Raw genomic sequence first — 14,267 nt, 5'->3', positions numbered from 1 at the left:
ATTCAGACAAACCAGACTGCCTGGAAACAAACTACAGTTCGATTAAAGCGGATTAAATAGGGCTGGTGTGAATGCACCATTAGTCTGAAATAAAAACCAAACTCTTCCTTAATGTTCTGCTGCTACGTGAACGTGAACATAGAAAACAAAGAACAAAACTTTTTTTTTTTGCCTAAAAATCTTACATTTGAATGAATTTCCAAAAGGCCCTATAAACTTCTAAGAGCAGGGCGATCTCTAAAGTGGTAAAAGCGAGACAACATTTCTCTGTATGTGTTCCATTCATCAACTTGACTGACAGCAGAGGTACTTGCGCCAAGCTAGCATGCGCATTAGTCATACGCCTTAGGCTGAAAGCAATTTAACACAAGTGAAAATGATATAAACACTGAATACATTTTAATACAAAAACTCTTTAAAATCCCACCCATTATGACACTTACTGCACTGACTGATTTACTTTTTTTTAATGATATATAGTTTGTAATGTGGTATATTTTGTACTTGATGCTATCATTCTGAAAAACACAGCTCCGACTAGATGGCAGCGGCCGCTTCCTCACTGGCTCAACATGTTCATATAGAAAGCCTTCATGCTGGCATGTGTCGTCAGCCCTCGGGGGTTCTGTGAACTCAACCCGCGCCAGGAAAATACCACTCCACGCCACGGCGGAGCTGCCAGGAGTGTTCACCACAACGAGCGAGCACTGCCTGCAGACTAGTTCTGGCATGTGCCACATATGTTCTTGCTCACTTCCTAATAATAGTGTGACTTGTGATCATGTGCTCGTCGTCTCTGCTGCTCTGATGCGCAGAGACGACGACTCATACAATGACTTGTTTATCATGTCAGCCGTTAAATAGTTTATATTAATGTCTCCCAAGTTTTTCTTCTAGGCTAGTAAATTAAAGTCCCAACTCCCCTATTGAGCGAAATTGATGATCTTGCTGACATTCTTCTTGCATGTCATGTAAATCAGGGGCGTCGTTGTCAAAAGGTATTTCCGTCCGACTTGAACTAATGTTCTTTCTTTTTAATTTTCATGCCTGCATATCATCAGCCTGAACCGTCAAACCGCAGTCTGTTGCTGTTATTTTAAACCCCCGTATTGGAGACTTTTCATGCTTGTTCAAACAGTTAAGCCCATAGTTACTCCTACAGTTGGAAGATTCAGATTTATAAAGTTTTTCCTCAACCAATAAATTTGTTTTTGGTAGGGAATGACACAAAGATTTCTCATAAAAGAATAAAACAACCAGAGCGAAATTTGAAAGGACATGGGATATACTGTTGCCCTATCCAGCAAATATGTGTTTTACACGTTTAACACATTTTTTACATTAATAGGTAACCCGGCACGCCGGTGGGTACAAATTAATGCATCTTCTGCATTAATTTGAAAGATGTACCTTAATTTTAACATTTCAAAATTCTCTTGATTTAATTGCTTATATCCATCCATCCATTTTCTTGACACCCTTGTCCCTCAGTGGGGTCGGGAGGGTTGCTGGTGCCCATCTCCAGGCGAGAGGCGGGGTCACCCTGGGCAGGTCGCCAGTCTGTCGCAGTAATTGCTTATATATTAAAAAAAACAAAAACTACCATTGTTAAAACACCTCGCTTGGTCACTAAGTTTCATGTAGAGTACATTTTTTGTAAAACATGTATTTGTAAAAAATCTTTTTTTTTAAATTAATTGTTGGTGCCCCCAAAAACTCGGGGCTCTGGGCTACTGCTCCTGTAAGCATTTTTTAATGTCAGGACAAAAAAAAACAACAAAAAAAACAATAATATATATATGTACATTTTTATTTAACCAGCATATCAAAAATTCTTTAGAGCTTTCTCAATAATATAGAGAAACATCATTATTGACATTACAGTAATCTTTTTCTGCTGGTGTTTTATTGACTTATCTTTGGTGTTGAGCTTCGAGTCTTTAAGATTTGAAGGTTTCTTTGGCATCACACTAAACTTCACTTGTTTTCCTTTACTATGTTCAGTACTTATTATTATTCTGCCTTGCACATTTTCCCCTACATATGGCCTCTTTCCCCTCCCACTGGATTGCCATTCACCAACTCATTCCTCTTGGATTTAGGTCCTTCCTCATCATCACTACATGACATGAAATAAGAAAGAGAAACTAACCAGCCCATAAGGACATAGCTTTGGTTATGTATAGCTTATAGCATTCATTGCAGCCAAAATTTAAGTTAATTGTAACCATGGGTGACATATTAGAGGTTTAGTCACTGCACGCTACTTTTAAAAAAAACAATTATTATCTAGTATATATACCAATATTATCCAGAGGCGGTGGAAACGCTGGACAGGTTGACACTCTGTCAGAGCGATAATACTAACACTTACAACTATGCATGCTCATACATGCAATTTAGAATCAGCAGTGAGGAGCACACAGCAAGACGCACGACTTGAGAACATGACAGCTAAAATGCACACTGTGAACCGAGAGGGTCTGCGCACGCAACAGACCAGGATGCGCCTCTCTGTGTTTCTTAATAAGACACTGTCTACATTATTTTATTAAACTGTATATATACAGGTGAAACAAGATATTTACATTAACAGAATACAAAGACACAAATGCCTTTTTTTTCTCACTGTGAAGTCACATCAGACCAAACTTTACTTCTTCTAGTTCTAGCTTAGTTGGAATTACCAAAATTATTTCTATTTGTTAAATGCCAGAAAACTTAAGAACATTTTTTTTTATTTTTCTTTTGAAGTGTCCTACATTTTTTGTAAGCTTCCCGATGCGGACCAAAATCTATGCAAAACATTGAATTTGAGGAAAGTTACAAAAAAATTTCTCGTCTTGCATTTAGCAAGCAGAAATAATTTTGGAAATTCAACCTAAGCTAAAACAAGAAAAGTTCAGTGTGACTTGACTTCAGACGGTGAGAAAAAAAATGTTTGTCTTTTTATTCCAACTCTGTCCATACATATACTTCCCTTGAAAGGAGTTTATTACAGTAGCAGCAATTGGACTTTTAATTTGGTCCAATTAAAAGTCAGACCAACTGGACTGGTCTGATTCATATCCAATCAGATCCAGACTCAAATAAAATCAATGCAAGTCATTACAAAAATAATTCAACCAGATTCAGGACATTCATTGACTTTGCAGCAAACCTTTATCATGAGAAACAATTAATAGATTTATGACTGTGTTTAGTCTGAGTTGTCAAAACGTTTTAAATGAGTTTCTGCTCCAGCATTGCCAATTCAAATCACTGAATCACCTCACATGTTATTTATTCATTTAATTTAGATATGTTGAACTTTTGACAGTACTGCATTTTAGCATCATCATTTATCGTGATACATTTTTTACCATGATTTTACCATTGTGACGATTTATTGTTGTGATGATAAATTCTAGATTTTGAGGAGGTTTAGACATTACAAATATGTCTAAACCTCCTCAAAAACTGTCTGTATTGTTGGGACTGACAGCTGTTTTTTTCACTGAGTAAATATCCATAAATTTGAAAATGTGATTAAATGCAGTTACTGGGTGAAGTTTAGTGATACAAATCACACCTTTGTACGTGACTGGTGTCCAGTTTTTGTGTTTGTGGAGCTTTGATTGCAGTGCCATGTAGTCACAACCACACCTAGATTTACCTAATTAAGTAAATATTTATCGTCACTTTTATCGTTATCACAAAAGCACGACAAAGTATCACGATAAAACTTTAAGTCGATATTGCCCACCCTTATTGCACTGAGTAGATGTTTTCAAAAGGTGTGTTATCTGCTGGCTTCAAATCCACAAATTCTACATAACCAGACATACCAGGAATAACGTCACCAAAAAGTAAAGTTACTATTCAGGTTGGATATTTAAAAATGTAAAATACACAGGCTCCCAATGGAAATGTATTGATGAATAGCATATTGATCTGCAGCAGTTGTTGTTTTTAGTTGTTGGCAGACAGCTTTTCAGGGATGGACAAACTTGAACAAACAGAAAAGGTAACAGCAACAGTTTGGATGTATTTCAGAAATCTGGTGGATGTCCCAGCTCAGATGGGCCGAGGAATATCTTTGCAGCTCCTGGTCTTCCACATGATGCTCAGTTTGATACATTTAGTCCGACTAACAAAAGGGCCTAACAGATCGTCTAAATGGCACGCATATGAGGAACAGTTAATGTTTTACCTCTGCGTATATGAAGTGGGTTTGGGAACGAGTTCATAAGAGGCCCAGCACATTCAGGGTGCCGCCGTGTGCATTCCTAAGGGCTGTCCCACGCTTACACAAATACTCACACCAAATACTCACACCAACTAATGTTTACCCACTCACTTAAACAGCTCACATACAGCCACATGCTACGGAACCACCAGTGACCATGTTGAAGACTTATTTAGGATTTAGATTAGCTGCTGGAGAGAAGCCTTTGTGAATACAAAGGCTTCTTTGTTGGAAATAAAAAAGGGTCTCATTTTGTTAGGTCGAGATTTACCAAACCTGGCCAGGACAGTTTTAAATGCAAACATACCGCAGAGAGACGGCTGAAAAGTGTGTCACATACTTTTAGTCGATGGAAAAAAATGTTTGCAAAGACGTCTGATGAATGAAGCGTGTTCTGTGGCGTACACAGATTAAACAGGACTTCTAACGTGAGTCACTGAAACCAAGATGAAACTAACGCAAGCAAAAAGTTGGTATCGCTTCTGGGACTTATATCTAAGGTTTAATTACAGCAAATCTCCAGAACCACATGTTCTCAAAATGATCCATTTTTTATTTCAAAGCTACAAATTAGTAAGATCTGAAAATGATTTACTGTGATCGAGAACTGACAAAGTTCTACCAGAGTATACAAGCAAAACTTTTATTTTTATTATTTTTGTTTTTTACATAACACAACCAGATCTGGACAATAAATCAATAACAATATAACATATTGCAATAGACACGTGATTCCATTCAAATTCAATAAAAAAAAGAAAAAAGTTTTGCTTACATACTTTGATAAATATCAACAGATAATATGACTGATGAAATGTTCAATAATGTCACTGAACTCCAATCCAGGGCTGCACAGCATTCTGGGGAATGTAGGCAGAGGAAAGACTTCACCCGTTCAACCTCTCATGGCATCGACTAACTCACTTGCTCACTGGTTGCCTAGCAACAACTTGTTGAATAACTTGTGCTTACCTAGCAACAACCCTTTCGAGTAACTTGCGCAGCAGCAGTTTAAGGTTTCACCACCGTGCCTCATAACTGCTTAAAAAAAATAAATAAATAAAAAACAGCCTGGAGTGAAAACGGTGGAACAAACAGAAAAGGTAACAGCAACAGTTTGGATGTACTTCAGATATTTAAAACAAAAGACAAATCAATAGTTATCGATAAAGACAGATATGAACCGCTTCTATTGTGGTGCGTTTGTCAGCCACATCATCCAATGTGGCTGATGTGGCTGATGTGATGTTTCTGGTGAAACTTTTAAAAGTTTCACCAGATTTTAGATGGTGGTTGGAATCCTCACATTTTTAAAGTTCTCCTTTTTCTTTGAGTGAACATCCCATTAGGGTTAGGGTTAGCTAATAACTAAGTTTGAGAATTTTCACTCTCGAGGTAGGTTATTAACCTCTATTTCATTTCACATAGCGATAATGAGGAAGGACCTAAATGCAACAACGCTTAACAAGAACAATCTTTGGTGAGGAAGTTGTCACAAGAGGTTGAACACTCAAAGGGAGCATTAAAAGTTTAAAAATGAAATTTGAGGAAGCACAAAAAGTCATGAGACAATGTTTCGAAGGCAACATTATTTTCTTTGAGGTCATGCCAGCTCTTCAATCAGGCTGCTACAACACAGCGAGAATTCAGTGTGTGCACGTTCCTGTTGCATGCCGGCATTTGTATTGGAAACCATGCTTGGCAACAACATTCTCAGTGTTTCAATCTAGCAGTGTCTCATTTCCTACCAGAACGTCACCACAGAACACCGAGTTCACAGCATTTTGTGTCACAAATGAACTGCCGGATCCTCTTTGTTGGTATCTATAATTTACATTGACAAAAATATTAATTAAAGATGAGGAGTAAAACAAAAGCTTCTTCGTGTTCCAGTGCGCTCGACTCAATCTGATGTACTTTAGCAGAATGTTGCACTTTTAATCTGGGTACTTTCTGCACCAAAAAGTTGTGATAAAATATGCTCTGGTGAGAAAAGACCAAATCTCATCTGTGTGCAAAGTAACACTTTGAGCACATGAAGAATTTAACTCCATATTTAAATGGATTCTGCAATAGGATAGATGGAATGGTTGAGTGGCTGAAAACATTAGTCATTAATGCAGCGCTCTGGAAAAGTATTCATACTCACTTCTACTTTTTTTCACACTTTTGTCTCTCTAAAAGTACACATTTCAGTGTATGTATCCAAAAAGCCCATCTATGCCAAAGTGCATTTTGCTTAATTTTTCTAATTTATTTGCCAATAGATTTGAAAAACTATTGGCAAATACATAAAAATAAATATACAATACATGTTCACATTAAATCTAATCACACTAAACCTTAAGTTTGAAAAAAAAAAAAAGAGGAGCAGATGAAGACAGTCTGTTTGAAAAAGTCATTATTCGTAAACATTTCTTCAGAATTAGTAGAATCTTATATCTCGTATGGAGATGTTATTGACATGTAGCACTCCAAACATTGTTTTATTAGATATATCGAGCTATCATAACATGTAAACATACAAGACCGGTTAATAAAATAACAAACTATACACAGAACACCGATTGATTTTACTGTCTTTCTACATACAAGTTCAGTATGTTGTTTCCAAGTTAGTTTATCATCGACAGTAACTCCTAAAAAAACGCTCTGAGGCACTTGGCTAATTTTAATGCCATGAATGGCCCAGTCAAAGTCCAAACCCAAATCCAGAAAAGTAATGAAAAAGAGACACTCTTCACCTAATTTGACTGGAAGAACAGCCAAAAATAAAAATAAATATGAAAAACTGGTTCCATCACAGATGTTTCTGGAAGGTCATCTTGGGAGCTTCGTTTTAATTCATGGCTCTCATTTTGGTTAGTAAATATTTTTTAAACTGTGTATCCTTCTCTTTCCACTTCACCATTATGCACTACCACATAAAATCCCCATAAAACACAACTGAGTTTTGTGTTGCAACATGACAAAACGTGAACATGTTCAAATGATGAAAACACTAATTACTCTGTATATGGAAGTCAAAGCAGGTAGAGCACCTTAGAACTCAATTTTATTCAACGTAAATCATTATAGATCAACTCTCATCCAAGTATAAAAAGGTTCTTTATTTTTGTTGTTGTTGTGGATAAAGTTATATCAAACAGACTCTACTATGACAAATTTTTACTGTTATATTATTGTGACAAAAGTATCCAAACCTCCGCGATTAGAGAACGCTAGTTCAAGCTTGAAACTACATTCAAGTTTTAAAAACCAATGGAAAGGCAAGCATTGTGAGTGGGCGCCACGTTTCATTTAAGGAATAAAGAGCTACAAAAGTCTGACCTCCAGGTCAAACGTTTCGGGGTGCGAGTCATCATCACACAACAAAAACACAATTTCAAAAGACTTCTGGAAAAAAACTAAACAATTGCTGATATTCAGCAGGCATGCAAAGGTTATAGAATCATTCCTGAAATATTTAGAGCAAAAGAGAAAACTCTATACAGAATAAGGAAATTCAAGCAACACAGAGAGGTCCAAGAATAAAGTGTGTTACCGTCTGTAAAGTCACAATGCAAATAAAATCTTCTGTCCTTTATATTGGCTAATTCTGTGGGTCCACCATGGTGGAAGACTGAATAAATGTCTGGATTTAGAGAAACAATCCCCAAAGATTCATTGTGAATTGGCGAAATACTGTTATTGTAAAAGGTCAAGTTTCCTTTTGCTGAATATAAGTCAGAGGAAGGATAGATTCTGAAATCTCCCAGCATGTTCTCAAGAAAACATCAAGAAATGGACCATGCAACAAGACAACAAAGCTTAAGTTAAAGAGTAGGTTTATACACGTTTTGCCCTCACTTATATTAAATCATGAAATTGTCACATATCAAAGTATGGAGATGCACAGAGAACGCTATTCTCAGCTTGACAGTTAGAAACTCAAAAATCAGTCATTTTACTAATCAGTGTATATGCACCATACTTTAGGGAGTGACAAAGATTGAAGATTCAAAGTTGGCAGATAACAGGAAGGCTGAACAGATTGCACATCTGCTCTTTTTTAGCATTTAAAGCTTCCAGCTTCTTTGCTGGTTATGCAACACACTGGATTTAGAAATGTTAGTTGAAACCCTGGACTGCTCCGTTTTTCTTTTCTCTCTCTCTCTCTCTTTCTGCAGGTGTAGAAGCAGACTTCTAGGGTGTTGTCTTGTATTCTCTCTATACTTCTTTCTCTTTAAACCCTTCACCCCCAACATCATTTCTTTACAGCTACTGCTCTCTCAATGACACATCTAGCGTACATAAAGACAGGAAGATCATACAAAAGGTTAAATGCAGTTCTTTTGATTCTCCTATATTGTCACCTTCCTAAAATAATGGCTTAAGTAATTTTTTGTCAAAAGTGATTTTCAATTTTTTATTGTTTTTTTTTTTGTTTGTTTTTTTAAGAGGCCATCATTTTCCTTTATTTGTTTGACTTTTTTTTCTTTCTTTTTTTTTCAAAATCACTTTTGGCAAACAAAGTTACTTACTTTTACGAAAATGTCAAAGTTTTAGTGCTTTAAAAAGGTTTTGCCAAATTATATATCAACAAATAAAGGCCTTTGAATTTGATCTGTATGTGTTTTTGGTAAGGCAGCAATACAAATCACAAATATATCATCATTGTAGTGTGTATGCGCAAAATTAATATTTAAAAGAACAGCTATAAGTGCAATAATTTCACTTATATAAGTATATATATATTTATTAAATCTCACTGTTCATGTCAATATCATCCCGGAATATGACACAGATTTACCTAAAATGCTGAAAATCAAGAGAGTACTGGAAGCAGGGAGAGAGCAAGATGTTTGTTTTTATGAATCGCGACAAACATTGTCATTGCAATATTTATCTACTGCATTTTTTTCCCCTCCATTTTTTTTTCCAGCTGAGTTCTTCGTGTGAAAATCTGATTATGTTTGTTGAACCTGGTCACCTTCACCATGTCCAGACTAGTGAGCATCAGCGAGGGCTACCACGCAGACAATCAAAAGATTACACCTGAACCCTCCACACTGTGGCATCAGCCCCCTCGTCCTGTTCCCATCTTCACGCCATAATCGTCCCAGCTGCCTCCTCTCTTCATGCACGCATCCCGTGCAGCAGATGCGGCGTCCGCAAATAGATTCGGATTACCAGGAGGAAACTGCTGAAAGTATGTGTTGGAGTATTCACTTCCCTTCTACATCCAAATCCGCGCATTCTTTGCATCTAATCATCGTGATTAGACGAGCAGCTGCAGATTCATGCAGTGAACTCACTTCTCCAGCCTGGAGCTCTTCCTGGTTCAGAGTCGCAGCATCGTGAACCCTCCTCTGTGGGCTCACGTGTTGTGCTGCAATGCTAACCGTCAGCTGGTTGTACGTGTTGAAAGCACGCGTGCTATTTCTGCGGTGCTTTTTGTGCACACGTAATTATGCAGGCCGGATCTGGCGAGTTAGCTCTTAGAAAGACGTGGCAGTTCATTCACACAAACAATGCAAAGATTTTCCAGATGGCAGCGGTCCATATTGATCGGCGGCCAGAGAATTGAGCCGCATGCTTTTCACACGCCACCTATACGAGGCAGTGTATTTTTAAACACCCCATAAAACACAGAAAACGTGACAAAGAAGGGCAGAACTTAGTGGAGAAATTATCTTTCTATCAAGCAGAAGGGGCCTTTACTCGGTTCTAACATTTTGAACAGTTCCGTCACGATCGCCGGTGATGGATTTTTGCCCAAGTAAACACAACAAAGGAAGCGCGGCAGAAAGCAGACTCCATCTGCTGTGTGAACCGAAATGAGGTCTATTGATGTGCGTCCTGTTGTTTAAAATGGAGACATTGGCATTTGCAGCTGCCTGGCTGAGTGATCAATCAATTTGAATAATAAAGCCCAGTAATTACAGGCTGTGCTTCCGGCTTGCCCCGGCACTGTCCTTTTTTTTCTTTACCCACCCCTAAATTCTCCTCAATCGTTTCACAATGCTTGCTGAAAAACTAGTGTTACATTTCTTAGGTTTAAACTCAACTCCCTGGCATTGAAAAATGCGGCGGCACTGAGTGATATCGCTGATTCGACAACGTAATGAGGGCAGACGAACAGTTTGCAGAGCGAGAACAAAACCATCAAGAACTTTGAATAAGGAGGTTGAGAAAATGTTTTGTCTCCTTTTTTTTTTTTTTACAGATTTCTGTAAGTAGGAGGCAATTTCTCTCACTCATATTGGATTGCTGTCAATTTCTGCCACGGCATCTTCCTTTAAACGAGCTAAGATGACAGGGCTGTTACTGCAGTGTGGGCTGTCTTACTTTTCATGGGCTTCCTATTTTTCTTTTATGCAGCAGTGTTTGTGTCCCTGCTTCTCGAAAAAAGGGGACACAAAAACAAAATAAACGACAACAAGACGAACCGGGAGCCATTTTGGCAGAAACGAAAACAGAAGGAGTAAATTAAAAGACACATTTTCCCAGCGCAGCTCCGTCTCACGCAAAATGATTACAACCAGTATTCCAGCGTTTAGAAGCCTTTTGGTACTTTCCTACATCAAGACTAATGGGTCAGGTCACAGAACCCTCTAAATGCCTCACTCAAAACATTCCTCATCTTACATAACTAGAGATGCACCGATACAATATTAATATCCGTGTCGGTCCGATATATAAAAACTTTCTAGATCGGGCATTGGCGAAGAGCAGAATGAAAATGTGCAATATTTTTTGTCTAAAATAAATCACTACATTTTTTTTGTCTCCTTTTGGTCGACTTAATGAAATATAGATGGTGCACAAAAGAGTATATATAATTGTCAATCGCTACTATGGTTATAGGTTTAAAAAGAAAATAAAAGCACCCCCATTGGAAAGCTGACAAAGAATTCTAAAAATAGAAAATCATGTACAAAAAATAAACAAAATTGACTCAAGTAAGTGATGGATTGATCCACTTGAGGATGGATGGATCAGCGATCAACTAAAAGAAAGTTCATTTGTAGATAAATTTGAGGTTTTACTCCCTTATTGTCACGCTCAAAATATTATTCATCTCTCCCACGACGTCTGCTGCAATTTTAGGGACACTATGAATTATGCAAATTAGGTGTTGAGGTCATCTAGCAACTTCTGGTGACTTTTCGGCCAGCAAATAGCCACTTTCCTTACTAAGGAGCGGACAACAGCAGAGGTGTCCCAGGAGAACTGCACAGAGAGCAGCCAAAACTCTACTCTTAACATTTATGATGTTCAATAAAAAGTGCTACGTTTATGAATCAGGAAAACAAAGTATTGTCTGCACAACAGTATCTGCAACAGCACTGAAATATTTCATGGAACACATTATCAATGAATAATATTAGAACAAAAACTAAATGTGCTAAGGTTAGCGTTGTGCTTCGATAAAGTATGACGGAAGACCAGATCGAACCCACGAATCATTGAGTGAGAGTGTGCAAACTGTTAGCATGGCTCCCTTTTAACAAACCAATAAATCTGAAACCGGATATTGCGAAAGCTTTAAATAATCTCAAAAACTGTCAGTTCATTCACATGGAGATGCATGTAACCTAAAGTGTGGAGTCAAATATATGTTCAGAATGAATGATTCAGATGGGAGCGTTTCAGGTGACATGCTACGAGATGTTATAGCAGCTTTCTTAGCTTCGTTAACCTTATTTTGGTATGTTATTTTAGGTCAAATTGGAGGAAAATATCAGTTCCTGTAAAGAAAAAGATCTACAAAATCCTTAATCTAAAAAGTACTAACATAAAACATGTAATACAGGTGAAATGTTGTGTTATTTTGTAGCATATACAAGGTATCAATGTACCAAAAGTCCTGATTGGAACATCCGTCCTAAAGTAATAATTAAGCAATCATTCTGAAACCATTTTTTATGTGTATAATAATATAAAGGACATGAATGCAATCAAAGTTTTGATCTTACCTTTTGTCTGCACTTCAGAACAACACCGTAAGCACCTGAAACAAAAGCAAAACATGTTAATAATGACTTATCACAGCTATTTCTACTCACACCCAGTCATGCATTCAGATTAACTGAACGGGCAGTAACATCCTCCAGCTGATAGAAATAATTATAAGTGCATATATGTAACTTCTAATGCACCGGTCAAGGTAGCGAAGCAAGTGTCTAAAAACAACAAAGTATTTTAAACCTTTTTTTGTTTGTTTTTGTCAACTTCTTACACCTAAATGTGATTACATTAAGAACATCTTTAACCTGGAAAAGCACAGGGTGTTCAGTAATAGGACAGAGTGTTGGCGAGCTGGTGTGGTTCTGACGTTATCGACCCTGGCAGTCCCAAACTTGTGTCCCCTGGGGGACACCAGACTTGGACTGAGCAGGCACATGACAAACTGCTCTGTGCTCCTTCTCCAGTTTGTGAGCTGGTCGTCCGTCTCAGCAGGAAGCTGCTCTAATATGCAGTAAATACATCCAGGCTAAAGGGTTGCAAATCTAAAACAGCAAAACGCCGACAACTTTAACATGCTGAGGACAAAACCCTGTGCTTGTTGACACCACAAATATTTTTGCTGCTTCTATCAATCAATCAGTCAAGTTTATTTGTGTCGCACATTTCAGCAACAAGGTAGTTCAAAGTGTTTTACATCATAAAAACACACACACAAAAAAAATCAACAATCGAAACATCACATTTTCGTCATTTACACATCAAATTGTTGGTTAGTGTTTCATTTATTGTGGCACAAATGCAACTCTAAACATGTGGGTTGTTTTTAGTCTAGACTTAAAGGTGATTCGGCTGTTTCACGATTTGTTCCAGATTTGTGGTGCATAGAAGTTTCTATTTGTTAATTTGTGATCAATCGCTAAATATTTAGTACTCATCAATTTAAATCAAATGCATCAAAGAAACATTTTATTAATGGAATAATTTTCTTTTGATGTAAATTCTTATGTTCAAGTTTATCCCCAAAGTTGTTTCTTTTTATAAAAAAAAAATAAAAATTAATTGATGATGTAAAATGAGATAAACTGCTTCTTCATTATTAGCAAGCTTCTGCTCTAAAATACAATACCTTGCTCTAGCATTAATATTAAAACCCATGAGTTTAAGTTGTGAGTTTCACATAGTAACTGATTTGTTAAGTAGTACATCATCTGACGTAGAAAATTAATTAACCATAGCTTTGAAAATGTTTTACTAACATAAGTCTCTAAAGCATTTATATCGTCTCTAAAATTCACATTTGTCAAAATTTTCCCCATTCTCTTTTGCAAAATAGCTCAAAGTCAGTCGGATTAGATGGAGAAAATACACACAAAAAAAGAGTTTTTATCCTGATGGATTATCACTGCTCAATCAAAACTGGAGAAAAGAATCGCCCCCACAGCACGATAGCGTTATTTCTCTGGGAATACAAATGCGTGACAAATTCCTCAGATTATATTTTGTAACAAAATAATATAAAGGACAGGAAAACTTTGAATTTTGTGCCTGCGATGAGAAAAGTTCAAGGAGTTATGAACACATTTGTGAGGAATTGTAACTTTGCACCAAACACCAAGCAAGAAAAACAAAAGCATCGTTTTAGAATGTGTGCTAAAAGACGCTAACCCCACTAATGTATTTCCTACTCACGACCATCTTCTTAAAAAAAATTTAAAAAAATAAATAAATAGCAGAGATAGTTACATAAGAGAGCTTTTAATTGCTGGGGTGAACCTACATAAAGCACTTAGCCCTAAGTCATTAGCAAAATTGACTGGACCCCCGATCAATGGAGGACAAAATCAATAGCGCTGAACCAAGAGGAACACGTTTGGACCACAAGCGCGAAGGCAGAGGCTGAAGTTGACGTGAGACAGACAAACTTGTACAGCTTTATATTTTAATGTGGCCCTAAAAGCGCAGGGCTCCTTCCTTCCTGAGCGACTCATCGCTGGAGAGGCACTCAGCTTTTTAAATCTCTAACTCAAAGTTTCCCCGTGTCCTCTAGCGGCACGCTACACACACATTCTAAATGTCAGTGTAGGAG

At 37.3% G+C, this 14,267-nt stretch overlaps 1 protein-coding gene across 2 annotated transcripts in view; it reads right to left on the bottom strand.

Moving 5' to 3' along the window:
• LOC103463880 (cyclin-dependent kinase-like 5) overlaps positions 1-14,267 on the bottom strand; it is a 49,398-nt gene that overhangs the window by 29,435 nt on the left and 5,696 nt on the right. For both annotated transcript variants that reach the window (XM_008407560.3, XM_008407561.3), the window contains exon 3: positions 12,190-12,224. In XM_008407560.3, coding sequence (XP_008405782.1) covers positions 12,190-12,224 — 35 coding nt within the window. The remainder of the gene's footprint in view (positions 1-12,189; positions 12,225-14,267) is intronic.

The sequence above is a fragment of the Poecilia reticulata genome, chromosome 4 (genome assembly GCF_904066995.2).
Source record: "Poecilia reticulata chromosome 4, P_reticulata-male-v2, whole genome shotgun sequence".
NCBI lineage: Eukaryota > Metazoa > Chordata > Actinopteri > Cyprinodontiformes > Poeciliidae > Poecilia > Poecilia reticulata.
Note: the sequence above shows the minus strand (reverse complement) of the source record. Positions and strands in the feature narration are given on the sequence as shown.